General features: G+C 44.0%; 1 protein-coding gene across 7 annotated transcripts in view; it reads right to left on the bottom strand.

Annotated features, from left to right (window-relative positions):
* EEF1A2 (eukaryotic translation elongation factor 1 alpha 2) overlaps positions 1–20,538 on the bottom strand; it is a 28,714-nt gene extending 8,176 nt beyond the window's left edge. The window contains exons 1-6 of one of the 7 annotated variants that reach the window (XM_056812828.1): positions 19,883–20,003; positions 19,371–19,536; positions 19,150–19,207; positions 17,130–17,388; positions 12,710–12,889; positions 8,706–9,002 (exon numbers count right to left, since the gene is read on the bottom strand). In XM_056812828.1, the coding sequence (XP_056668806.1) occupies positions 8,706–9,002; positions 12,710–12,889; positions 17,130–17,273 (621 nt within the window). In that variant the 5' untranslated portion in view covers positions 17,274–17,388; positions 19,150–19,207; positions 19,371–19,536; positions 19,883–20,003. Of the gene's footprint in view, positions 1–8,705; positions 9,003–12,709; positions 12,890–17,129; positions 17,389–18,052; positions 18,218–18,469; positions 18,734–19,149; positions 19,208–19,370; positions 19,537–19,882 lie in introns of those variants that run through there. The other 6 variants (XM_056812829.1, XM_056812827.1, XM_056812826.1 and 3 more) reach the window with 6 other exon arrangements.
* Positions 20,539–25,531: the final 4,993 nt, after the last annotated feature.

The following is a 25,531-nucleotide window of genomic DNA, read 5'->3' as shown; positions in this document are numbered from 1 at the left end:
GTAAAATGGGGATAATAAGAGCAACTATTTTGTGGAGTTGTGTGGATCAAATGAAGTAATAATTGTAAAGCCCTTAGCATAGTAGGAGCTATATAAATGCTATCTATTATTGTTTTATTATTATATTATTATGTTATATATTGATATGTCATATCAATAAAATATATGTTGCTATGTTAAATTAATATTATTGCTATTATAATAATATTCCTATTTTCTTGAAACTTCTCTAAAACAAAATGCCTTTTAGCATAAAGATATTTGCAACAGAAAGGGAAAATAAGTGTCACCTCCAAATCCTACCAGGGCGAATCCTAGTGGCTTACCTTCAGAATCTCGTTTAAAGATAGATGATAAGAGAAGAAACAAAGACAAAAAGAGATAGACAGAGAGGGAAAGGGAAGGAAAGAGAAAAAAGGAAAGAAAGAGGAGGAAAGAAGGAGATAGAGGGGAAGGAGGGAGAGGAAGGAAGAGCGAAGAAGAAAGAAGACAGAGATAAAGAGAGTGTATAGAAGATAGAGAAGGGACAGGGAAAGAGACAGTAGGAGAAAGAGAGAGGGGGAAGGGAAAGAAAGAAAATGAAAGAGGAGAAAGCAAAAATTAAAGAAGGGAGAGAAGGAGGGAGAAGGGAGAGAGGGAAGGAGAAATAAAGAAGGAAGGAGAGAAGAAAAAGGAAAGTAAAGAGGGAGAGAGGCAGGGAGGGAAAGAAAGGAAAAGAAAGGGAGGGAAGAAGAAAGACAAAGGGAAAGAGAGAGGAGAGAGAAAGAAAGATACAAGGAAGAGGAGAAAGGGGAGAAGAAAGAGGAGGAAGAGGAAAAGGGAGAAGATGGGGAGGGGGAGACAGAGGAAGAGAAGAAGAAGAAATAGAAAGCATATAAAGTAACTTGCTGGGTAACATTAACAAGCCATTTCTCTGGACCTTTGTTTCCTCCATAAATTGTGGGGATCAAATGAGATAATATTTGTAAAGCCCTTTGCATAGTATCTGGTTTATAGTAAGTGCTATATAAATGTATCTGAGTATCTGCATCCAGATTTGAACCCGGGACTTCACATCTCCAGGCCTGGCTCTCTATCCACTGAGTCATCTAGCTGCCCCTCAAAGGTTTTCAACTTTGATTTATAGGAACTTTCTTATCCCACATTTCTGATTTCACAATCATAAATTGAAACGGTTAAACCATATGATCTCTAAGGTCTTTCTCTTCTATTTCTAACATCCTTTATAGTTCAAGTTATCATTAATCCATTCATTCAACATTAGTCTTTAAGATAACATTCTCTGAATGCCTCTGAAAACCTTGTGAAGAAATGCTCTGATTGGAAAGGCAAGATCTGACCCACAAGCATCCTTGCAGGCACACATTCTTATTCTTGTGATATTAGGAGCAAATCATACATACACACACACACACACACACACACACACACACACACACACTGCTGCCCCCAACTCTCCCCAACTCTGGCTTTCCTGACGATCCCAGCAGTTTCTAGTGCCCTGGGCAACAGATGTACTCAGGAGCTCCTCACATTCACTTCACATTTTCTCTTCTCACTGCAGTGAGCTGGGTTTCTGCCAGGCTCTGTTCCTCCCACTCCCAAGCTATGGCTCAGATGTCTCCCCTCTATCGTGGTGTTCTTTGAGCAGCCCAGGCTGCTCCTGGGATCCCAGCCAGGGATGAGTTGGAGTAGATCCCTGAGATGCCCTTCACCTTGACTGCCCTATGGCTTCCTTCTCCTAAGGACAGATGGCTCAGTTGGGCAGGGGAGAGAGCTGGGATGGAGAGGTTTCCTGGCTCACAAAGAATAAGAAAAGAAAGCTCTCTGTAATCACTTCAAAAGTTGGACTGTTGCTCATCTAGTGGCTAGAAATACAGGGGTTGTAAGGAGGTAAATGAGATGACCTCTCTGGGTTCTTTCCAGATTATCTTTAATTCCAAGTTCATTTGCTTTTCCTCCACATCAGAACAGTGTTAGAGTGGAATTGCAACACAGATGAAGGAGGGTGGAGATTTGGATGAGGGAAATGTTCCCAAAATGCCTCCAACGTCACTTCTTCCTAAGATAAACCAAACTGCACCATGAAGGAGGTGTCCTCTTTCTCTCCCTCAGGATGACTCAGAGTCACATCTCTCTTTCTTCAACAGCTAATCATAGGCACTTGGAACAAGAAAGGCCCACACTGAGATGATTCCCTTCTCTTGGGCATAGGAGAGGCCATTGATTAGAACTAAGACTCCAACCCTCTATGGCCTAGGGCTCACAGTTTAGAAACCTCTGACTGAGCTTTCATGAGCACTGACAGGCTGGTCCAAGGAAGGGAGGAAATATGGCCCTGACCGGTGAGGAGCCCCTCATCTAAAGGAAGAAGCAGCACAAGCACGGGATAAGGATTTAGGGACACACACAAAATAGCACACAAGCAAGTATAACCCAATCCACAAGAGTCCTTGACTTGATAATATGGACCAGTTCCAACAAAGCCAACTAAAATTATTTTCTGTAAAGCGAGATCCATGGTATTCCATTGCGAAATCCAAAATGTGTTCCCAAAGTGGGGAAAGCAAGCTTCCCAAAACCTAAATTGAAAATCCAAAAACCTTTGAGGTTTCAAAAAAAATTTGAAAACCTTTAAGGGGTAGCTAGATGGTTCAGTGAATAGAGAGAGCCAGGCCTGGTGATGTGAAGACCTAGATTCGAATCTGACATCAGATACTTCCTAGCTGTATGACCCTGGGCAAGTCACTTAACCCTAGTTCCCTAGTCCTTGCTACTCTTATGCTTTGGAACCAATATTTAGTATCAATTCTAAGCAGAAGGTAAGGGTTTGGGAAAAAATTTATTTTAAATTTGAAAAAGAAAAAGAAAAGCTTTGATAAGGAAGAACTTCTCTTATCCTTTGCTAAGAGACAGCCTGAGTGCTGCACTGAGGCTCTGAGTAGAATGTTAAAGATTCCATAAGAAAGCTTCCAGCACCATGGACAGGCAGATTCCCTATGGAGGCATTAAATAAGAACAGGGTGATTCATTTAATCACCCAGGATGAGAAGATAGGGAAGGATGGGACAGGACCTGCACAATTCAAAGGAGTGTCCCCATCCAAAAGATCTCAGAAGAGATAAGAGAAGGCATTTCTCTCTCTTCTTGGCAGAAGTAGGAGACTACAGGTATTGGACTTTCCAGTAATGTCCCATGTTTTCAATATATTGCTTAGTTTTGCTGAACTTTTTCCCCCCTCTTTTTAATTCCTTGATATAAGGAATGGCTCTAGGGAAAGGACGAGAAATAACTTTGGGAAATGTGGAATAAAAATGAAAAATACCAATAAAAATTGAAAAGAAGGAGAAAGAGGAGTAGAAGGAAGGAGAAGGTGGGAGAAGTTCACTATTAGGCCCACAGCATCTCGAGGAATAATATGGTGTGAAGCATGAGTAAATTCCAAAGCTGCTCAGGATCTTTCTGATTCCAACTTTACTCACTCTCTCCCACTCCCACCTGGGCCCAATGATGACCTTCTAGCAAGACATGATTGCTATCTGCAAATACTTGAAGAACTGTCTTGTGAAAGAAAGATTAGACTTGTTCTCTTTAACCAGAGAACCAGGAGCAATTATTGGTGATGGGTTCCTTGTGACGGGAAAATTTCCTAACTATTAGAGCTGTCCAGAAGTGAAACAGGCTCCTTCAGGAATAGACTTTCTACCAGGAGGTCTTCAATCTATGGTTGGATGGCTACTTGTCAAGTATGCCATAAAAGGGATTCTTGCTCAGGTATGAATTGGTTTCACTGATTTATTTTTTTTAATATGGAAATTTTTATCTAATTAAGTTAGAATATTTTTCCATGATTACAAGACTCGTGTTCTTTCCCTCCCTCCCCCCAACCCCCTCCCATAGCCAATGCACAATTCCACTGGGTTTTACATGTGTCACTGATCAAGATTAGGTATGAATTGGAAGAGATGGCCTCAGAAGTCTGTGCTTCTGGAATTCTTATTAATTAGCAGTAGTCACTGAGCCAACTTAACTTGTAAGATATGATGAGAATTTGGCCTTTAAGCTCTCTCCAGTTACCTCTTTAGAAGCAACTGTCCCACACCCAAGTGTCAAGGAAGTTTATCCCCTCCCCCTCTTGAGAGCTTGACCTGTCTATCAAACATTCCTGACATAACACAGCTGCCCCAGGGTTGCATCTGTGTATGTTCTGTACATCAATAAAAGTCAAGGGTGGGGGCTGCTTGGGGGAGAATCTAGAGAGAATGGGGGAGACCCAAGAAGAGAACAGAGCAGGAAGGTGAGGGAAGGAATGAGGAAGAGACTGGCAGGCTAGGCACCATGAGGTCAGGTTACTTAGGAATATTTGTCTACACTTCCAATAAACTTTATAAAATATATATATGGGTAGAAATATTATTTAATTCTTACACCCAGGATATACTGCTATAAGAAACCAAAGGGCTAGGGGCAACTGGATAGCTCAGTGGATTGAAAGCCAGGCCTAGAGACGGGAGGTCTTAGGTTCAAATCTGACCTCGGACACTTCCTAGTTGTGTGACCCTGGGCAAGACACTTAACCCCCTTTGCCTAGCCCTTACCGCTCTTCTGTCTTGGAATCAATGCATAGTATTGATTCTAAGATAGAAGGTAAGGGTTTAAAAAAACAATAATTTTTTAATTAAAAAAAAAAGAAAAGAAAAGAAGCCAGAGAGGGCTCTGCTCAGAATGGCTGAAATGAAGGTCCCTATCTGGTTTCTCTGAGAAGAAAAGTAGGTCAGGCCTCCTCCAAGTGAGAAGAAAACATTGGAAAAGGTAAGGTAGGAGGAGGGAAAATGATAGCTTAGTTTTCCTAAATGACAGGGTAGTGGCCACATCTCCTACCCACTGACCCCAAACTCATCTACAAGGGTGATAAGCCAAAAGGGAAGGCCTATCTTCAAAGAAATCAGGGCTGGCAATGAAGAAGCAGAAGAAATTAATAAGCATTTCCATTGAGAGTCTCAGAAACCAAGATCTCCCCAAAGAGTTCTCAGACCCAAAGATGAGGGAGACCTAGAGAATGCAAATCAGTTAGGGGAAAGAAGAAAGAATGAGGCAGACGCAGATTGACTCATTTTAACCGTTGGGCTGCTGAGCCTGAATCTCTTCACCCAGGCAGGAGGAAAGAAATAGCAGAAAGGATAAGCAGTAGAGTGTAGAAAGTAATTCATATTCATAGCAATCTGACTTGTTTGTGTCAAATGGATCAATTCATTAATGAAGAATTGTCCCTATATATCGCCTAGATTGGAGGCTGACTATGTGATATAATCTGGGAAACAAGTAAAAGCTCCTGAACCACTTTTGAATATCTTTCCCATTGACCTGACAGGGTTTAGTATCAACCCTCCCTTCCTTTCTGACCTGAAATCCTGACCAGTTAGACAACATTCAGGTGCATCATCTCCCAAAGGTGCCCATAATAAGATCATAAATTTGGAACTAGTAGACACTTTAGGAGCCATCTAGTTCAACTTATTCATTTTACAGATAAGGAAACTGAGTCATAGGGAGGCTGTGATTTGCCCAAGGTTATGCAGATGATGAGTAATGACAGCAGAGCTCAAATTTAATTTATCTGACTCTAAAGTCAGCTCTCTTTCTACTGTAGCGCACTCCATATTACCTAGGAGCCAATACCTTGGGAGAAGACATAGGCAAAAGAAGTTCAGTATGGGGAGCACAGTAAAAATAAACTGAGCATTAGGCAGGAGGGGCACAGAAGACTAACCACCAAACTTCATTTTGTTTCTGGGATGCCCATATTGCATGCATGAAAGCTTCTGGAAACTCTACCCAAATTATTCATCAGGGTTTCAGGATTTCTAGATCAAAGAATGCCCAGTTCTATCCCATAAGGTAGGATGGGCCAAAAGACTAGGCTTCATTATCAGCCCACCATCTATGCCACATTGTGCTCTCATGACCCTCCAATACCCCTGTGAGGCCTTCTTGCACTCAGAAATAGAGTTAGTGCCCCTTCATACCTAATACACAATCTTCTCCTTGTCCCAGGTCCAGGAGGCTTAAGGAACCACATCCTTCCCTGCTTTCTGCAAAACTGCCATTCCTATTTCCTCTGTCATTGTCTGACCAGTAGATACTGAAGGCTGGGCTTCCCAGTTACCAGAAAATGACAGATTCCAAAGCTGCCACTAAATATAAGATCTGTAGCATGGTGACCAGCAAGAGCCCCCTTTGCTGAATTATGCTCACAGTTACTGTCCTTTCCTTGCTACCGAAGGACAAGATGGGCAGCATTCTCAGACTGAGAGCCCCAGCCACCCTGGAAAATCACCTTGCCTGGCTCCTAGAACAGGGAAGAAAGAAGCAAAGCCCACCAATCTGTATTATCTAAGAAGCCTAGACTCAGGGAAACAGGAAGAAGGAAGGAATAACTATAATGACCTGAGTTTGGGTTCCAACAAGGAGAGAGGACAGAGAACACAAAGAAGGGTCCTTCCTATTGAGATTAGGGGTATGTGTGTATACTCATAAGCACCCAGGTAAATATGCATATATTTGAATATATATTATACACAAATATATATTAAATATAATAGAACTGATTAGTGATTAGATAGTCTCATATCCAGGAAAATCAGGATTCAAGTTCTTCCTCTGACACACATTGGTTGTGTGACCCTGGACAAGTCACTTATCTTATAGGTGGCATTCTAAAACTATAAATTGAAGAGGAAGAACCAACCTGAATTAGCAGATGGAGCTTCCTCAGCCTAGAATTCCCTAGATGAATGAAATCACAGGAATGCTTGCTTTCCCCAAATTTTGTTGTCATTCAGTTGTGTCTGATTCTTTATCACCCCATTTGAGGTTTTCCTAGCAAAGATAATAAAGTGGCTTAACATTTCCTTCTCCAGCTCATTTTATAGATGAGGAAACTGAGGCAAACAGGATTAAGCGACTTGCTCAGGGTCACATAGTTTAGTAAGCGTCTGAAACCAGATTTGAACTCAGAAAGATGAGACTTCCTGACTTCAGGCCCACTGCTCTAGCCACTGCACCACCTGATTCCCCTTTTCAGGCACTCACAACAGGTAATATGGCTTTACATCTCTAACTAATAATCTTATTATTCCAAGTACCACACCAATGGAGAGGAGTAATGAATCTGCTTTGATGAGCCTCCCTCCTTCCTGCTAGTGTTTGCCTAGAAGGGAGCTTGGTGTGGTAGGAATGAGACTTGGGATTGGAGTCAGGGGTCCTGGGGTCAGATCTTGCTTGGTTGTGCCACTTATTGCCTTTATGACTTTGGGCAAGTCACCTACACCCATCTGGACTTCAATTTCTTCATCTGCAAAATGATGAATTTGGATGAAATGTCCCTTTCATTCCTAGTTCTATAATCCCATGAACTGGAAAGGAAAAAGGAAGAAAAGACCCAGACCCTTGGCCAGACCCTTCCTGGAGAACAAAATTCAAATCAGTCCCCAGGCTCAGGTATCATTTCCACCCATAAGCTATTCTTGGAAGGAATGTCCAGGATCATCTTCCAGTAGAGCAACTAGAGAACTTTGGCAGGCCACCTTCCTGGAGCAAAGCTGAGGGAGGAGCTGCTGCTATTGCTACTGCTGCTGCTGCTGCTTGTTCTGGACATGGGGCATGTGTCCTGGGAGGGAGCCTGCCTGCCCTGTTGTCTTTCCTGGGAAGGAAAGAGCATAGAGGCATAGAACATTAGCAACGGAAGCAACTTTAGCAACTGCCTAGTCCAGCTTCCTAGAAGAAACTGTACAGCAAAGCCCTGAGTCTCTGAATATCAGGCCCCAATGCATAGGCTGCTCTGGGGAGGTATTTCTATCCTGCTGTGATACAAGAAAGAGGCAAAGAAGAGAAGAAATCAAGACCAGTCAGTGGCAAAGAGAACTAAACAACCTATACCATGATAACCCAGACCCAGTCAGTCTCCACATTTGTAAACCAAAGGGATTGGGCTAGTTGGCTTCTAAGCTCCCTTCCAGCTCTAAGACTTCCGTTAACAAGTTCTAGGATGCTCTGACTAGCTGGAAACGCTTCAAGCACAGTCTCAGTGATGATCTGTGTGTCTGAGGGCCAGTCTAGATAAGCACACTGGGAGGCAGGCCACTAGCTGCTGAATAGTTTTGGTCACAGAAACTTGTAGAAGGTCCACTGGTGAAGGGCATGGAGGAGTCACCATCTGGGTCAAGAGAGAAAGCACCCACATCAGTGAAATGGAAATCCCACAGCTCACTTTTGTGCCTCTCTCCATGGTGAAATGGCCAGCCAATAAACAGGAACATGTCCCTGACTTATTCCTTTCTCCATGCCCTTCATAGAAAAAAGTTGGCGATCACTGGACCATGTCACAACCTTTCCTTTCTAGTCCATGTGCCTCCCAAATGGTCTGGCTTCTCTCTGCATGTGTCTGAACCAAAGCTTTGCTGGGCTACTCTGAATCAGTATCGCGGCAGAACAGACCAATCCTTGGTCAGGAGCACTCTGTCTTTTCTGAAATAATCATGATACTTCTCTGTTGAGGGAGTGGACACTACCCCAGATTTGGGGGTTGTAAAGGTTTCTCCCTCCCACACAGGTGTCAGAAGCCTGACCATCCAAGCAAGAAAAGCCCCTTTGGCCCTTCCTGAAGAAGGCAAGGTACCCAGGGGATTTCTGGGAAAGCCACTTACATTTGGGGATGGTTCCAACATGTTGTCACCATGCCAGCCTGAAATGGGCACAAAAGGGACTGTGGCGGGGTTGTAGCCAATCTTCTTGATATAGGCGCTGACCTCCTTGACAATTTCATCATACCGCTTTTCACTGTAGGGGGGCTCTGTGGAGTCCATCTTGTTGATCCCCACAATAAGCTGTTTCACACCCAGAGTGTAAGCCAGCAAGGCATGCTCCCGGGTCTGCCCATTTTTGGAGATGCCAGCTTCAAACTCTCCCACACCAGCAGCCACAATCAGCACCGCACAATCAGCCTAGCAGAGAGGCAAGAAGAAAAAGAAAAGAAGAAAACAAGCATTAAACTCCTACTATGTGCCAAGTACTTTACAGATATTATCTTATTTGCTGCTCCTCATATCAACCCTGGTTGATCAGTGCTAATATTATCGTATCTCTTTTACAGTTGAGGAAACTAAGGATAAATGACTTGCCCAAAGTCATATAGATAACTAGTATCTGAATCTGGATTTGAACTCAAGCCTTCCTGACTCCAGACCCAGTGCTTTATCCACTGAACTATTTAGTCACATGTAGTAGGGAGAGATCAGTTGACCTAGTCTCACATTCAGAGAATCAGATTCATAGCTAAAAAAAACTCAGAGTCCATCTTATCCAACCCTCTCATTTGACAAATAATGAAACTGACACAGAGAGGTTTCATAAATTAGAGCACTGGACTTGGAATCAAAAAGTCCCAAGTTCAATACCTCCTGTATTTCTCTTGGCCAAGTCATTTAATCTTGGTCTGCCTTAGTTCTCTCAGCTATAAAATGGGGATAATAATAACACAGTTACCTTCCAAGGTAGATGTGAGAATCAAAGGACATAACACATATAAAGTACTTTTGGTCAACCTTAAAATTCTTTATAAATATTATCTATTATTATTACCTAGGGTCACATTGGTAATAAATGGCAGGGACTGGACTTGAACTCAAGTTCTCAGACTCAAAACAATGCTGTATCCATCATGTCTCCTACTATTCCTCTTCCTACAATCACCCTCCACCTTCCAACCCTACCCTCCAAAGCATTCCATGTTTTCCCCTTATCTATAGATCAAGACTGCTAATGGATACATCTCTTCCAAGTCCCCTATTCAGAAAAAGAGAAAGCTAATTAACTCTGGCTTCCTGGTGACTGAGGCCAGATCTAATAGTCAGGTCACTAACGGGAAGGCTTAAGGTCACTGCCCTACCAACACCAAACTAGTACCCTTCCTGCCACATCTGCTCTCGTTTCTGCATGTAGAAGCCAGATATTCAGCCATCAGACTCCATCAGACTTTTTACTACTGTGGGACATAAGGTGAAGAGAGAGTTGAATAGGAATGGGTTTATAGGCTTCAGCCCTGGAGACAGAAGAAGATCATGGGAAGGGAGGAGCAATCTGTCTGAATGCCCATGGGCAGAGCTATTCTAGTAATACACTGGCAAATGGGCATCACCTCCCAGACATGATCCTTCTCCCATTTGCTGCTCACTGAAGTGAGCAGTGGTTCATCACTGAACCAGGCACTTACTAGGCTTTCCTCTGTTTGTGGATAGTGTTTTTTCTCCTAGATCCCTGCAGAATGTTCAGGGACGTTGTATTGACACTAATGGAGAAGTCCATTACGTTCAATTGTACCACAGTGTTTCAGTCTCTGTGTACAATGTTTTCCTGGCTCTGCTCCTTTCGCTCTGCATCACTTCCTGGAGGTTGTTCCAGTCTCCATGGAATTCCTCCACTTTATTATTCCTTTTAGCACAATAGTATTCCATCAACAACAGATACCACAATTTGTTCAGCCATTCTCCAATTGAAGGGCATCCCCTCATTTTCCAATTTTTTGCCACCACAAAGAACGCAGCTATGAATATTCTTGTACAAGTCTTTTTCCTTATGATCTCTTTGGGGTACAAACCCAGCAGTGCTATGGCTGGATTAAAGGGCAGACACTCTTTTATCACTCTTTGGGCATAGTTCACTAGGCTTTCCTAATCCTCTAATGTCCATTTCCAAAATGGACTTCACTGGAAAATAGGAGAGGCAGCAATGATTTTTCTCTGGTTAGTCTCAGCAGCCTCCTTCCCTGAGAGCAATTAAACACCACTGCCACTGTTTCCAAACAACTTGAGTCATTAGCATTTTTCCTGCTCAGATGACTTCTCAATGCCAGCTCTGAATTAAATCACAGTGATGGATATGTGCTAAGATGTACATGGGCCTGTATCATTGGCCACTTTGTAATTCACCACTAAGTAGGTCTCCCTATGGCCTAACCAAAGCTCCCACACTCATTGATGGTTGGTACAAAGAGGTACTGGCTAGATAGAATTAGAGAACTGTCCTAAGGCTCCAGAAAAATACTATTTGCTCAGCCAAGATCCACATTCAAAGCCTTCATGATGCTTCAGGTCATCCCCTTTTCCTATTTCTACTTCTGTGCTTCCTCCTGAAAGGATGCTTTTTTCCTTTCAAATAGCTCCCAAATTTTTGTGTCTTCCAAAATAGTTTTCTGGAACAATCAGGGAAGAAGTTATGTCTCTCCCTTGATCTTCCCTATCTAGTCACAGAAATCTCAGTTACTTCCCTACTTCCCACTCCCACATGCTCTGAACCTAGACCCAACAGGATGAATTTATTGACATCTGCCTGGATTTGGGGAGGAAGGTAGTATAATGCTGTATCTTGATGACATGAAGTACTATAGCCTAGTCTTAGCTTATCCATTCACTAAGTAAATGATTGTCTCAGGCCACTCTTTAGGAAGGTATCAAGGATCATAGGATCATCCATTTAAACCTGAAGGGGCTTCAGCAGCCTTCTAGACCACCCACTTCCCTTATGTTTTCCTATTCAGTCATTTCAGTCATATGTGACTCTTTGTGACCCCATTTGGGGTTTTCTTGGCAAAGATACTGGAGTGGTTTGCCATTTCCTTCTTATTTTTCAGGTGAGGAAATGGAGGTAAACAGTTAAGGAGCTTTCCCAGGGTCACAAAGCCAGACAGGTTCTGAGGCCAGATTTGAATTCAGGTCTTCCCAACTCTAGTCCCCAAGCTGTATCTAATTGCACCACCCAAGGTCATACAAGCAGAAAGTGGCTCAGCAAGGAGGCAAATCCAGGTTCTCTGATTCTATGTCTAGTATCCCATCTTTGCTGCCATGCTGCCTTTATGGACCTCAGTTTCTTCGTCAGTTAGAAGGAACTGATACTTACTACTCTGCCTCCTTCACTATTGGAGATAATGTACAGGAAAGCATCACCACTAATGCTTTAATCTTTCTGTGTGTGTCCATATTAACTTGTCTTTGATTATAAACCCCTAGGTAGATCCTATAAAGTTCTCTTGATTAACTCCCTACTAGCACTATGTGTACCCATCTCTCTTTAATCAAAATGGTGGTGGTGGTGGTGGTTAGCATAAGTTGACAGTGTCAAAAGATGTAAGATCTTATATCTGAAAAAGGGAGAAGAGGAGGCGGCTGCGCATACATGGCAAGAATACTTCCTCTGTAACTGAAGAGTTTGATACCCAAAGAATCTCACCAACATCCACTTTACTTTTATGCCAGCTAGGTAGTATAGTGGATAAAGTGCTATACCTAGAGTAAGAATTCCTGGATTCAAATGGGTCCTCAGATACTTACTCACTATGTGACCTTGGATAAGCAATTAACTTCTGCTTGCCTCAGTTTCTTCATCTGTACAATGGAAATAATAACAGCACCTACCTCTCAGGGTTATTATGATAATCAAATATGATAATATTTGTAAAGTTCTTAGCATAGTGCCTGATATACAGTAGGTGCAATATAAATGCTAGCTATTATTGTTAGTTATGATGATTATCTTTATTCATGGAACTTATGCTGTTACAGCAAAACCTCTACTTTCTCAAACCCATTCCCAGTTTCTCACTTTCTCCCTTTGCCATCCCCTAGTTTCCTCAGCATCAGCCAGAGTTACTGCCCACCTGGGAAGTTCCTGTGATCATGTTCTTGATAAAATCTCTGTGTCCTGGGGCATCGATGATGGTGATGTAGTATTTGGTCGTCTCAAACTTCCAGAGAGAGATGTCAATGGTGATCCCCCGCTCACGCTCAGCCTTGAGCTTATCCAGGACCCAGGCATACTTAAAGGAACCTTTCCCCATCTAAATATTGGTCAAGAAAGGAAGAAGTAATAGAAAGAGATAAGTTATCCTAGGAAAGAAACAACAGGGTGACAGATTCAATCTTGATGCATCAGGAGACACTGGATACTGCATGATCTTACGTGATTGATAATAAATACTAATGACCAAAAAATATATCTTTGTAAATAGTGGCAGTTGGTTTTAAAGGAAAAGAGCATTAAACTAGATTCCAGGAAGCCTGAATTCTAGTCCTGGTGAAGGCATTAGCTGTGTGATTTTATGTAATCTGTTTTCTCTCTTGAGACCTACTTCCTTCTTCACCAAGTGAGGGGACTAGACCACATGATTTGTAAGGCTCACTACCCTTCCTCTAGGAAGGCAATATGGAATACTGGTAAGAGAAGTGGTAGGCTCTGAAGTCACAGAGCTTGGGTTCAAATCCCTTCATGTGATAACTTCCTATTTGCATGAACTTGGGCAAGGCAAGGGACAGGTCACAAGACCTCCCTGGGGCTCGGTTTCTTCATATAGAAATTGAGAGTCTTAGACTAGATGGCCTCTGACGTCCCTTCTAGCTCTAGATCTAGGAAAACATGAAATGTTGTGTTCCCCACCTTCTCTTCTCCCTGGCTCATACAACTGTCAAGTCAGCATTTCCTCAATAGAGTTCATTCCAAAATACCCCAGTAGGGGGAGCAAACAGGACCATAGAAGAATTAAATGGTAGAGGAAACAAAGATAGATAAACAAATTAACTAATGTTGATAAGTGCTCTGCTTTCCCCAGAGGTCATGGGTTATATTGCATCAATCTAAGAAATGATAATGCATCTAGGTATTTCCATCTATTAAACTAACATTAAAACCTTATGAATCCAAGAAATATCAACTAATTTTCCAGCTTTCCCTGAAGTCCTAGCATGTTATACATTGAAGGATTCTTTTTTAAAAATTATTTCCTTCCATCTTGGAGTCAATGTGTGTGGACTCCAAGGCAGAAGAATAGTAAGGGCTAGGCAATGGGGGTTAAGTGACTTGCCCAAGGTCACACAGCTGGGAAGTGTCTGAGGCCAGATTTGAACCTAGGACCTCCCATTTGCCACCCAGCTGCCCCCACATGGAAGGATTCTTAAAGATCATCCAGTCCCATAGGAGAGGGGAAAAGAGGGCAGGAAAGGTAAAATTACTCGCCCAAGAACACACAGTTCATAAGCATCAAAGTCAGAGCTTGACCCCAATTCTCCTGCTGCCAGGTCTGTCCTTCAGTCCTCTACAACCTGCTGCCACTTAGATCTATGTTTCCTGTGTCTATCCCTCTTCCAGGCCCAATTGAAGGGCAGAAGTAGTGATCATGGTTCCCTCATTAGCCTCAACTGCTTGGCCCAGAAGCACAACCCTTTCCGGGGTAGAGGATTCACACTTTCTGAGCAGAACACAGTATTTCGGTGAGCAATGACTCCAAGTAGCAAAGGAAGGCAGAGAAAGGCCAACAGCCCAAAATCAGCTGTTCTAGAGCACCCCAAACTGCACTAGACTGGAGCTGAGAAGAGTGGGGGACAGGTGGCTGGATATAGTGTCCCACTATGGGTCTTGCTTTCCTCGGAATATAAAGCCTTCCTGCCAACGAAGTAAGTCTCAGCTTTTGGAGGGAGCTCCCTGTTTTCTCGGGCATGCTATAACTTTCTCCCTTCTTTGGCAGATGAAGGGAACATAAGGAGGGAAGAGGGGAAACACAGCTCATATGACAAGGCAGCTTTTAGAAGGCTTATAGCCTAAGATTAGGAGGTTCTGAGGCCCCCAGTCTAAAAACCAGGACAAATGCCTTTGAATTTTCCTAAAGATGTGGCCTCAAAGAAGACAGAGATAGTGACACTCTTAATGCTCTAATTACTGACAAACAGCTGAGAACATCTGGGTGCCCGGTTTTCTTTAGGGAATTGACCAAAAAGGTTATGAGGTAGTTTGTCATGGGCATGTGACTGTCATTTCCCTCAGCACACTGATCTCAAGAGAGCCAACTATGTTATTAAATGCAAGCTGGTATCTTGAAAACTTTCTCCCTTGGGCCCATCTGACCAACTCCAGCATACACATTCCTGCCAGCAGAGTCTTAAAAAAATTTTTTTTACTTTCTGCCTTAGACTCAATACTAAGTATCTTATCAATTATAAAGCAGAAGAGCAGTAAGGGCTATGTAATTAGGATTAAGTGGCTTGCCAAGAGCAAAAGCGTGCCTGAAGTCAAATTTGAACTCAGGTCCTCCCAACTCCAGACTTACTGCCTAACTGCGCCCCTATCCACAGAAAGGAAGATATTTACAGACCCCTTGGCCTCATCCACCTGACTCATTGAGTCCCCATTTCTGCTCAGGACTCTGAGGTCGGCCATGCCCACCCTAAGTCAGGTACAGAGTTCTCCTCAAACACAGTCTTGGACCTAGCCAATTTGAGACCAAACCATACAAGGAAACCACTGATTTCTGCCCAGAAGGACAACAGGGCTTTTCAGCTTAGCTAAGATAAGCAATGGGTGGTAAGTGTTCTTAAGGCCACACAGAACAAGAGCCGCAAGGCTCAGACCCACCACCTTTGAAAAACTCCCAGTCTTTCTCCACCCCCACCCAGCAGCTGCTTCAGGGCTCCCTGGCTAGGGCAGCTTCTCTAGCCTTGGCAGTCTGATTTTTTTACATGTTCTCCAGGCCTCCATTTCCTAGTAATGCAACCTTGTGAAAGAAAAACCTTCCACAGCTCAGCATCAGAAAATGGAGTCGGGAAGCTCAGTCAATTGGCTATTAATAGTAACTCTGAGACCTGCATATTCTGGCTGGTCTCTGGGAGAGGTGAAGAGCTGCCCAGCCCATAAGCATTTTGGGTACACCAGTCTCTGCTTTCAATCACCAGAAAGAAAGCATTATTTGAGGAAGGTCAATTAACATTTGGGGGACCTCGGGGATCTTATTTTTACCAACACAATTAAAACAATTTTGATCTGAATTCAACAAAATCAACAAATATTTCTCAAATACCAAGGTTCATTCTGAATATAACCACCCTGTTTGTAGCGTTGGTTGGCAATCAAGTGAGATATAATTATTGTGGAAGGCTATTTAGGTTCTCTGCAGAGCAAACTCAATAGCATCACTGGCCAAAGGCTCCCAGCTCCACTTAAAGCCTGAAAAACTCAGCTGCAAAGTGACAAACAGCCAAATCTGGCTCCTGAGGCACAGCAGTGAAGTGAGTTCCCTCATCTTAAACCTTTGTTCTTCGCTGCTTTTTTCCCCCAGCCAGAACCCAAGAGATAATATCATAGACTCATAGATGCCAGATTTCATGCATTGTGTACTTAACATACAAAGCTCCACACTTGTCCTGCCTTCAAAAAGAGGTAAAATGAGCTCTAGAACAGAGTGGGGTCAAGCCCACTGATCTGCTCTGTCTGTGAGAAAACCAGTCCTCTGGGGAGGATGGGGGAGGAAGAGGGGATAAGGAAAAAAAAGAGAGAAAAGGAAAAGAGGGGACTTGGGAAGATGAGAGGAAAGAGAAAGGGGAAGGACTGTGAAAGGAGAAAAGAAGGGAGAAGGGAGGGGGAAAGAGAGGGGAGGGGAAGAAAGAGAAAAGGGGTGGGAGGGGAGAGAGGAGAAGAGAAGAGAGGAGGGGAGGAGAGAAAAAGGAGGGTAGAAATAATGGAGGAGAGGAGAGGAGAGGAGAGGAGGGGAGGAGAGAGAAAGTAAAATAAGGGAAAGAAGAAGCAGGAAAAAAGAAAATATAGGAGTGGATAGAGGGAAAGGACAGAGGAGATAGAAAGGAAGGAGGAAAGGGGAGGAAGAAAGGGAAGAAGGGGAGAAGAAAATATAGGAATAGATAGGGAAAGGCACAGGAGAGAAGACAGGGAAAAGAAAAGGGAAGGAGGAGAAGAGAGGAGAGGAAGAAGAAGGCATAGGAATAGGAAAGGAAAGGAAAAAGAGGAGAAAAGAGGAAAAAGGGGAAGATAACAGGGAGAAGGGAGGAGAAACTATAGGAGTGGGGAGGTGGGAAGGAGAAAGGACAGGAGAACAGGAGGAAATGTAGAAAAAGAATAGAAATTAGCAGGAAAAGAGAGAGAGATGACTATGAGGGGAGAGGATAAAGAGGGACAAGGGGAAGAAGATAGAAGAGGGGGAAGAAAAGAATAGGATGGGGATAAAAGTGAAAGGGGAAGAGTAGGAGAAGAAGGTGATGAGTAATGGGGTAGATACAACAAACCACTAGAATCTCACTCACCTCTGCAGCCTCCTTCTCAAATTTTTCAATGGTCCTCTTGTCAATGCCCCCACACTTGTATATGAGGTGCCCCGTAGTAGTGGACTTGCCTGAATCTACATGGCCTATGACAACGATGTTGATGTGGGTCTTCTCCTTACCCATCTTGAAGGGTGTGTGTTGGGGGCAGGGGAAGGGGCCAATTCAACCTAAAGGTTAGGATATGAGGTGGGGTAGGGGCTCTTCAGACAGTGGAAACTGAGCCGAGTTTCTGTGTAGCCTGGAAGAGAAAATAGGTAACAAAGGCTCAAAAGAGTCCCCAACAAAAGCTCCATCCAGGAAGACCTTGCCAGTAGCTCTAGGACTGGCACAGGCTTGGGTGCTTGCACACTCTCTCTCTTATCTTCTCTTCTCTCTCTCTCTCTATCTCTATCTCTCTCTCTCTCTCTCTCTCTCTCTCTCTCTCTCTCGGTCTTCTCTCTATCTCTCTGTTTCTCTGTGTGTATGTATCTTTCTCTGTCTACTCTTTCTCTGTCTGTTTCTTTCTTTGTCTATCTGTCTCTCCTCTCTTCACTTTTTGCCCCTGTATCTCTCTCTTTTCTGTGTATCTCTTTTCTTTCTCTATCTCTCATCTACCTTTTTCTATCTCTCCCTCTCAATCTCTGCCTCTCTATTTCTCTCTGTCTGTCTCTCTTTCTCTCTCTCTGTAGGAAGCCAGCAAGGGAGTGTCCTGGTTCTTTTTGGTCACGATACAAGTGGATAATTGAGGAACCCAAAACAAATAAAAAGCCATCTCTAATCAGTCCTGACTGATTCAATAGCTGGGGTCTAAGAAGAATCAATCTTTGAAACAATTGGCCAGTGGGGTCCATTGAGAACTGACCTCATTGTGACTGTGTTTAAAACCACTCAGGAAAAGAAATAGGATGAGAGCCTCAACCCACCTCTCCCAAGGGTGTCAGGCAGTCTTCCAGAGCCCAACCATTCCAGAGAGCCCAAGAGAGACATTACCATATCTCCTCATGGTAATGACTGATCCTCCTGGACCCCAGCTCCAGAAACCTCTACCAGCCCTACAACTTCCCATTCCCTTCCCCACCCCCACTCCCAACCCACAGATATATACATCATTGGTCAGGTGCTCAAGGGAGAACAGGCCAACAGTTCCAGGAACAGGATTAGGTTCTGCCTTCCTCCCATACAGCTAAATTAGACTTTACCTCCATCTGATACACACACACACACACACATACACACACACACACACTTTCTCTGATGACATATCCAGGGCTGCTGTCCTCTCCTCCCATCAATTACACACACACACACACACACACACACACACACACACACACACACACCTCTTTAATTCAAGACTCTTCTGGAAAGGGAGCCATTTTTTCTCTCCTCCAGCAACCATCATCACCACCACCCCCAAAGCAATATTGGGAGCTCATGACCTGAGTGACAATGTGTTGTCCAGATAAGGACACAACTCAAAATAGATTCAGCTCTGGCCCTTTCTCCTTGGGTATGAGCTGAAGGGTCAGGGCTGGCCAGAAGAGCCAAAAAAATCCAACCACCCAAGCCTGCTTGGCTGGGATCTTGTTGGCCCTAGCTGCTCCTGGTTGGGAAGAGAAGTCTAGTGATGCTCTATAGTGACCCCTTGAGAGAAATTAGGGTTAGATCCTATCCTAGCCATGCAGAGTTGAGGTTTCTTAAGAACCAAAAGGTGCCAAGGATCTGGTTGGATCGAGTCTGTTCCCAAATTCAAGACACCAAAGGATGACAGTTCCCTAGGATCCTGTCAAAACCTACTCCCACCTGTCTCACCCACAGACACTTTTCTAATGTTAGTCTCCCACTCTAGGTAAGGGGGGAGTAGGGAAGAGATGGGGAGGGAAGAGAGAGAGAGAGAGAGAGAGAGAGAGAGAGAGAGAGAGAGAGAGAGAGAGAGAGAGAGAGAGAGAGAGAGAGAGAGAGAGAGAGAGAGAGAGAGAGCGCCACGCATAGAAATTCATACATATAAACAGACACATACCTCAGATATCTAGAACTCAGAGAAGCCTAAGAGATTCTTGGGGGTAGGAGTGGGCACCCTGAGGATGTAGGGCAGATGGGAAAGGTTACTTTTAAGTTCCCAGATCAGATCAGTCTAGCCTCCCCCACTCCCCACACCCCACCACCTCCTCACTCCACTCCCCATCTCACTTCAGTTTACCATTCTAAGAATCCCCTGCGGCGGGCAAGCAATTGTCTTACCGGGAAAGCAGAGGTGACCCTGGAGAGGCCCTGGTCTCAGACCCTTTCTCAGAAGTAGCCAAAGCGACCGCCCTCTGAGAGCCGCAAGGTCAAGGCTGCCTCTGCTCTCGCTCTGTGCGTTCTCCTGGGTTCCAGCTCCCGGGAGACCCCGCAAGGGCGCATCTCGCTTTAAGGACGCGATAAACAAGCTACGACGCAGCACGACCCATCTCAAGCTGCAGCTACTGCCCCCAGCTCTCGTATCCCGCAGGTGTCTTCTCCCAACGCCCACACCCCGCGCCCCTATCTGCAGACCCTGGACAGAGAACTTAATGTGGGGAGCCCTGACCCCCTCCCACTCCCAAGAAAATCTACTTCTGTGCCTTCGCCTTCTTCCTGTCCTAACCCCGCTTTCTCCCATCCCTAGGCTCCTGCCCCTCCCAGTCCCCAGGGACCTGGAGCAGAGGCGAGGGGCTGCCCTCATTGCGAAGAGGCCTCCCAAGAGGAAGGAAGGGGGGCATAAGCGATCTTACCCGGAGCTGAGGTCTCAGCCAGAGGGACTGGCGGCGCCGGCTCTGGCGGTTTTATCTCCCTAGGAGGGGGTCCACCTATTGACGGTGACGGCGCAATGCAGTGACCCCCTGTACTACAGCAATGCGGTACAGGGCTGGAGAGATAGGGGGAGGAGGTGGAGGCGGCAGCGGAGGCGGCGGCTGGGGGCGGAGGGGGGGGCGGGGAGGAGGAGATAGAGGCTGGATGGAGAGACAGAAAGACAGGAGCAGAGGGACGGAGAGAAATCGAGAAAGCAGAAAGAGAAACAAGGAGAGAGAAATAGAGAGAGGAAAACAGAGAAGAGGAAGAGAATGAAATTAAACTCCCTTAGACCAACAGAGACTAAGACAGTCAAAGGCAGAAACAGACAGAGATGGAGGCAAAGGTAACAAACGGCAGAGGCGGAGGCTGAGGCAGCAGAAGGTTAGTAGAGAAGAGTAGGCGAGAGAAGATGCAGGGGAGGGCAAGTGAGGGGGGGGATCGCCAAGTTGAAAAAAAGAGGCCAAAAGGACCCTGAGGACAAGGATGATGACACAACGCTAGGCTAGAAAACAGTGGGGCACAGGAGGAAGATCTCGATGGAGGGAAAAGAAGAAACCCTAACAAGGGCAGAAAGAAAGCCCAGGGGAAATTTAGACTGACGGAGAGGAGTTGTGGGCCGAGTTAATGTGCATTATTCTAGGCCTTAGAATTGAGGTTGAGTGAGGCCAGCCTTCAGGGGTGGCCAAGATGTTCCATGGGTGTCAATCCCTGCTGCAGGAAAAGGCTCCCTAATAGAATCTTCCATTCCCTCATTTAACAAATATTTACTGAACCCCAACTTTGTGCAGGGCCCAGTGTGAGGTTCTACCTTGTGAATTCAGTTAAGTTGGTATTGTCTGTGTGAGCATCCTAATGTCACTTGGTGGTTCTCAGGGGCTGAGTTTTTATTTCAGGCTGCCTTCTTCTGCCCTCCAACATAGCAACAACTTATGCCTGATTCCCCCCAATCAGTCAATGTGAATTCAAGGAAGATAGATTATTTGCATTACAACCCCAATAAAGTATGAGGAAAGAGGAGCCTGTTAGTACTGAAAGGAAAGGGGAAAAAGTCGGAGGATGGTTTCCAAAAGCCAAGGAAACATATTTTTGAATTATTCATACTGAGGCTCCTCTATTATTTCAGTTGAGTCTTGAATGTACATCCCAAAAGACTAACTAGCATATTTAGCACGTAAAAGGAGGAGAAGGAAAAGCGTTTGGAGAGGCAGATAAGGGAGTGTGGTTTTAACAACAGAATAGGACCATAGATTTAGAAATGAAAGAAACCTGGGATGGTATCTAGTGTAAACTAGTAAAACCACTTGACCAAGTACAAACAGGTAGTAAGTAGGTGACAGAAGTATGATTTGAACCCAGGTCCTCTGACTGCAAATTCAATGTTTTTTGATACACCTTGCATGTGCAAGAATTAATATATTTTTGTTCAAATACCAGAAGGTACAATCCTGAAGCCTTCTAGCCGTGGAGAATAGTACTGCACTTAAAGCTTTATCTACCTCAGCCCTCGAGCTCATAATTTGTTGTTTTTTTGTTCCTAACCAGTCCTTATTGAATACCTGCTACATGTGAGGTGCTGAAGATGGAGGAGACCTAGTCTCTGGCCTCAAAGAATTCATGCACCTGCTGGGATGATAAGGAACATACATAGGTGGAAAAAATTGCAGAATAAAACTGTGCAATATGACCAATGTGCAGGAAGGAGAATAATTGCTTCTAGCTAGTGTTTGACAGCTCAAAGAATGTGAATGTATGGGTTCTCAATTCATCCTTCATTGTGGAAAACCTTATCTAGGATAATTTTTAGGAAAAGAATAGACAGCTGTGTCTCTGTGATGGTTGGAGATATAATCATGTCCAGGGTTAGTAGGATGGACCAAATGTCCTCTCAAGGTCTCTTCAAGAACTATGACTAGCAACACAAAATCCAGCCAAAAGTTACAAAAAGGAAAAAACTATTATGATCCAGGTCCCTAAAGCAAAGGAAGTATAACGGGGAAAGCCTGGTCCTGGGAGTCAAGAGACTAATAGTCAGCTCTAGGCACCTAACACATACAGACCACCTGTATGGCCATGGGCCAGCATAGCAAGAGCAATAGAGATGGCATCAGAAGACTTGACTGGATTTGAATCTCAGCCCTACTAATTATCAGTACATATGGGCAAACCACTGGTGCTCCTTGGTCTCCAATATCCTCAGTTACAAACAAGGGGATTGGAGAGGCTAATCTCTACATTCTTATGAGCCTCTATACTTTTCTTAATCCCAGTTGGGGTTTTTTTCACCTGTAAATGGAGGTAATGGTACTCTTTATGAGTAAGGATTGTTTCATTATGTTTATATACTCAGTGCCTGGCACAGTATTTGGCACATAGGAGGCACCTAATAAACACTTGCTAATTGACTGTATTCTCAGGAATATTGTGAGAGAAATGCTTTGTGGCTCTTCAAATAATAGCAAAATGGAATCATTATTCTTGCGAGAATTGGGGTATTTTTTTTAATGCCTTCCATCCAAGGACTTCAGATCAGTAGTTTGAGATTAAGCTATTCAATTGCTAGGAGTGGGGGGAGCAGTTAATGACTGGCCAGCTTCCATCTAACAGAAGGGTGATCTCACCTCTTATAAAGTCTGGTCTTCTATGACATGCCATGTCACCACAGTGGGAGGTAAGGCTTAGAGAGGAAGCAAAGGATGTGGGATTTAATTAAAGTGGCTTGGCTCCAAAGCAAAAGCTAGAAATGAAGCACTAACCATCTTTGGCATAAGCACCTTCAAAAGAACTTTATTGTGGCTGAAGCGTCCATTCAGACCCTGGAGAGACCTTGAAAATCTCAAGGAAAGTCTTCTTCCTGGTACTATAATGAGGCAATTCAATGAAAAGATTGGGGACACCTGAATCCACTGCTTCCTTCAGGCAACTCACTGAAGTTCTGATTATTGCAGATCAAAAACACTCCTCCCAAACCCAATCAGTCAGCCTAAATGAAAAACATGGTGTCTCTGGAGCTGGGTGAGATGGAGAGCAAGCACCCAGATAGCATCAGCAATATTGAAGGCCCATTGGCTCCTTTATGAGCGCATTTTCTGGCAAGAGCAGTCAGAGCAGGTTAAACTCATTTTGGTCTGTGTAGTCAGCAGCCATTGCTGGGCCAAAAGAGAATTACAGTATTACTAGTTTAGTATAACTAGTTTACAGTATTACTAGTAAAAAAAGAGGGCAAGTTCTAGAAGGCGAGCTGGGACTGGTTTCTAGACTGTGGGAAGCTGGGTTCCAGACTCGGGGTTAAGGGTTCTGACCTTTGGGGTTGGCCTTTGGGCTCAGGGGTCAAGGCTCTGGGGATCAAGCTGCAGTATGTCTCTGGAAAACACACTGTGGATTCAGGGCAGAGTTGAGCTGCTCTGAACACAGCTTCTGGGGGTTGTTCTAGGTCAGGCCATGTTGGTCTGGGAGCTAGGCTCAGAATTTGGATAGATGGATTGGAGAGCAAGCGGATTGGTGTCTAGGTGATAGGTTCTAGCGATAGGGGCTGGGGACTGGGTTCTGCATCACTGAATAATCAAAGCGATTGCCATAAATGAATGACCTAATGGGGTTGTAGAGTAAAGAAGGAAGGGTTGTAGTATTTGCTTTAATCATATATATGTAGCTTGCAATTTGCAAAGTGGTTTTCTCATCACAGTCCTATAGGTAGGTATTCTCCCCATTCTGCAAATGAAGAAACAGGCTCTGAAAATCTAAATTATTTTCCTATCCATGGTGGCATTTAAAGGCAAGCCTCCAGACTCCAAATCCATTATTCGTTTCAATAGCCATTACAATCTGAGACAGCAGCACAGAGAAATGATTCCAAATAACCAGCTTCAGTATCATGTCTGAACCATGCTCACTGTACTAAATCATCTCTTCTGAATGTGGTATGATACAGTGAAAAAAGTGATATATTTGAAGTCAAGAGACCTGGGTTCAAATTCTGTCTGTCACTCCCTGTCTGACATTGGGCTAGGAGATTCCTTTCCCTCTCTGCCTTAGTTTATGTTCCAGTAAAATAAGGATTAAACCATCTCTAAGGTCTCCTATAACTTCAATATTCTTTGATTCTATGAATGAGGTCAAGTTTAGGTCTGAAACCTACATACATCCTTAGGAGACTCAGTTTCCCCACCTAGCAAACAGCAATAATGATGACTACCCTGCTTAATTTCCAGAGGTGTTAGAAAGATCAAATGAGATAAGAGGTATAAAATGCTTTTCACACCTTACGGCTCAATATAAATGTGAGCTATTATTATTGTTTCATTTGCATTCAAGAGGTCAGAAGAAGGTTAAAATTCTTGGAATACCCTTTCCTGTATCTGAGAGATGAGACTTCATTTGAAAACACATTAGAGGCTGGGACCCTAGAACTAGGCTAATGGAAAGCTGGCTTTCCTGAGCCAGGTCTGGTCCTCTGAAGTCACCCAAGTCTCTAAAAAAGAACTTCCCCCTCAAAACCTCTCAAACCCCCAGGCCCATGTACAAGGCATAATTCCCTTCCCTTGTAATAAAGTCTCCAATCACATCTCACACGACATTTAAGGCTAGCAAAGTGCTTTACATACATAATGTATTTATATATGTGTGTATATATATATAATATACATTTCTCTGAACCCCACAACAACCCTGTAAGGTAGAGTCTGAAGGCAGAAGAATACCCATTTTAAAGATGAGAAAACAGGCTTAGAGAGGTTAAGTGACTTGCCCTTGTTTAAAACAGCTAGTAAATGTCAAATGAGAGAATCTTCTAGACTCCAAATTGAGCCAAGCCACATCTCAAGATATACCTAGAAAGGAACAGGACGTCTCTGCTGCAGTTGTGGCAGCCTCCTGAGCTAATGGAAGGCTCTGGGATTTTCAATACTGAAAAGGGAACTGGGACAAAGGCTTCCCAGGGGAAAGGTCACTAGGTGGTGGAATGGATTGAACACTGAAATTGGAGTCAGGCAATGCCTGAGTTCGTAATCCTACCACACCTGGGCAAGTCATTTCACTTCTGCCTCAGCTTCCTCATCTCTGAAACAGAGATAATAATAGGAACTACCTCCAGGATTGTCATAGGGATGAAATGAGATAATCCATGCAAAATGCTTTGCAAACCATAAAGAGCTATGTAAATGCTAGCTATTATTATAGGCCCTTGGTCCCTCTGAGTTGTCTCCATCAAGGGCAGATATCTTTATTTAAGAGAGGGAATAACTAATGTAGATTTAGGGCTGAAACAAGGGACCTCAGAGGTCATCTGATGCAACTCCCTCATTTTACAGATGAGGAAACTGAAGTCCTGGGAAGTCAAATAATTTTCCCAAAGTCACATATGTTACAAAGGAACAGCCGAGGCAGGATCTGAACTTGAGTCAGTTGTTTTGTTGCCTTGACACAAGAAAACCAGACAGATCCTACTGGGCTTCCCAAGATTTCTTTTCCAACCCCCGTGTCCTGGTTTGAATAACAGCATGCATGTTCTGAATGATTCTGTATCTTGTCCTGCCCCCTCAGGCATACAGGACAGCTGTGACAGAGTTGTTCTCCAAGTGTTCAGTCATGTG

The sequence above is a fragment of the Monodelphis domestica genome, chromosome 1 (assembly GCF_027887165.1).
Source record: "Monodelphis domestica isolate mMonDom1 chromosome 1, mMonDom1.pri, whole genome shotgun sequence".
Taxonomy (NCBI): Eukaryota; Metazoa; Chordata; class Mammalia; order Didelphimorphia; family Didelphidae; genus Monodelphis; species Monodelphis domestica.
This window is presented reverse-complemented; position numbering and strand designations above follow the sequence as displayed.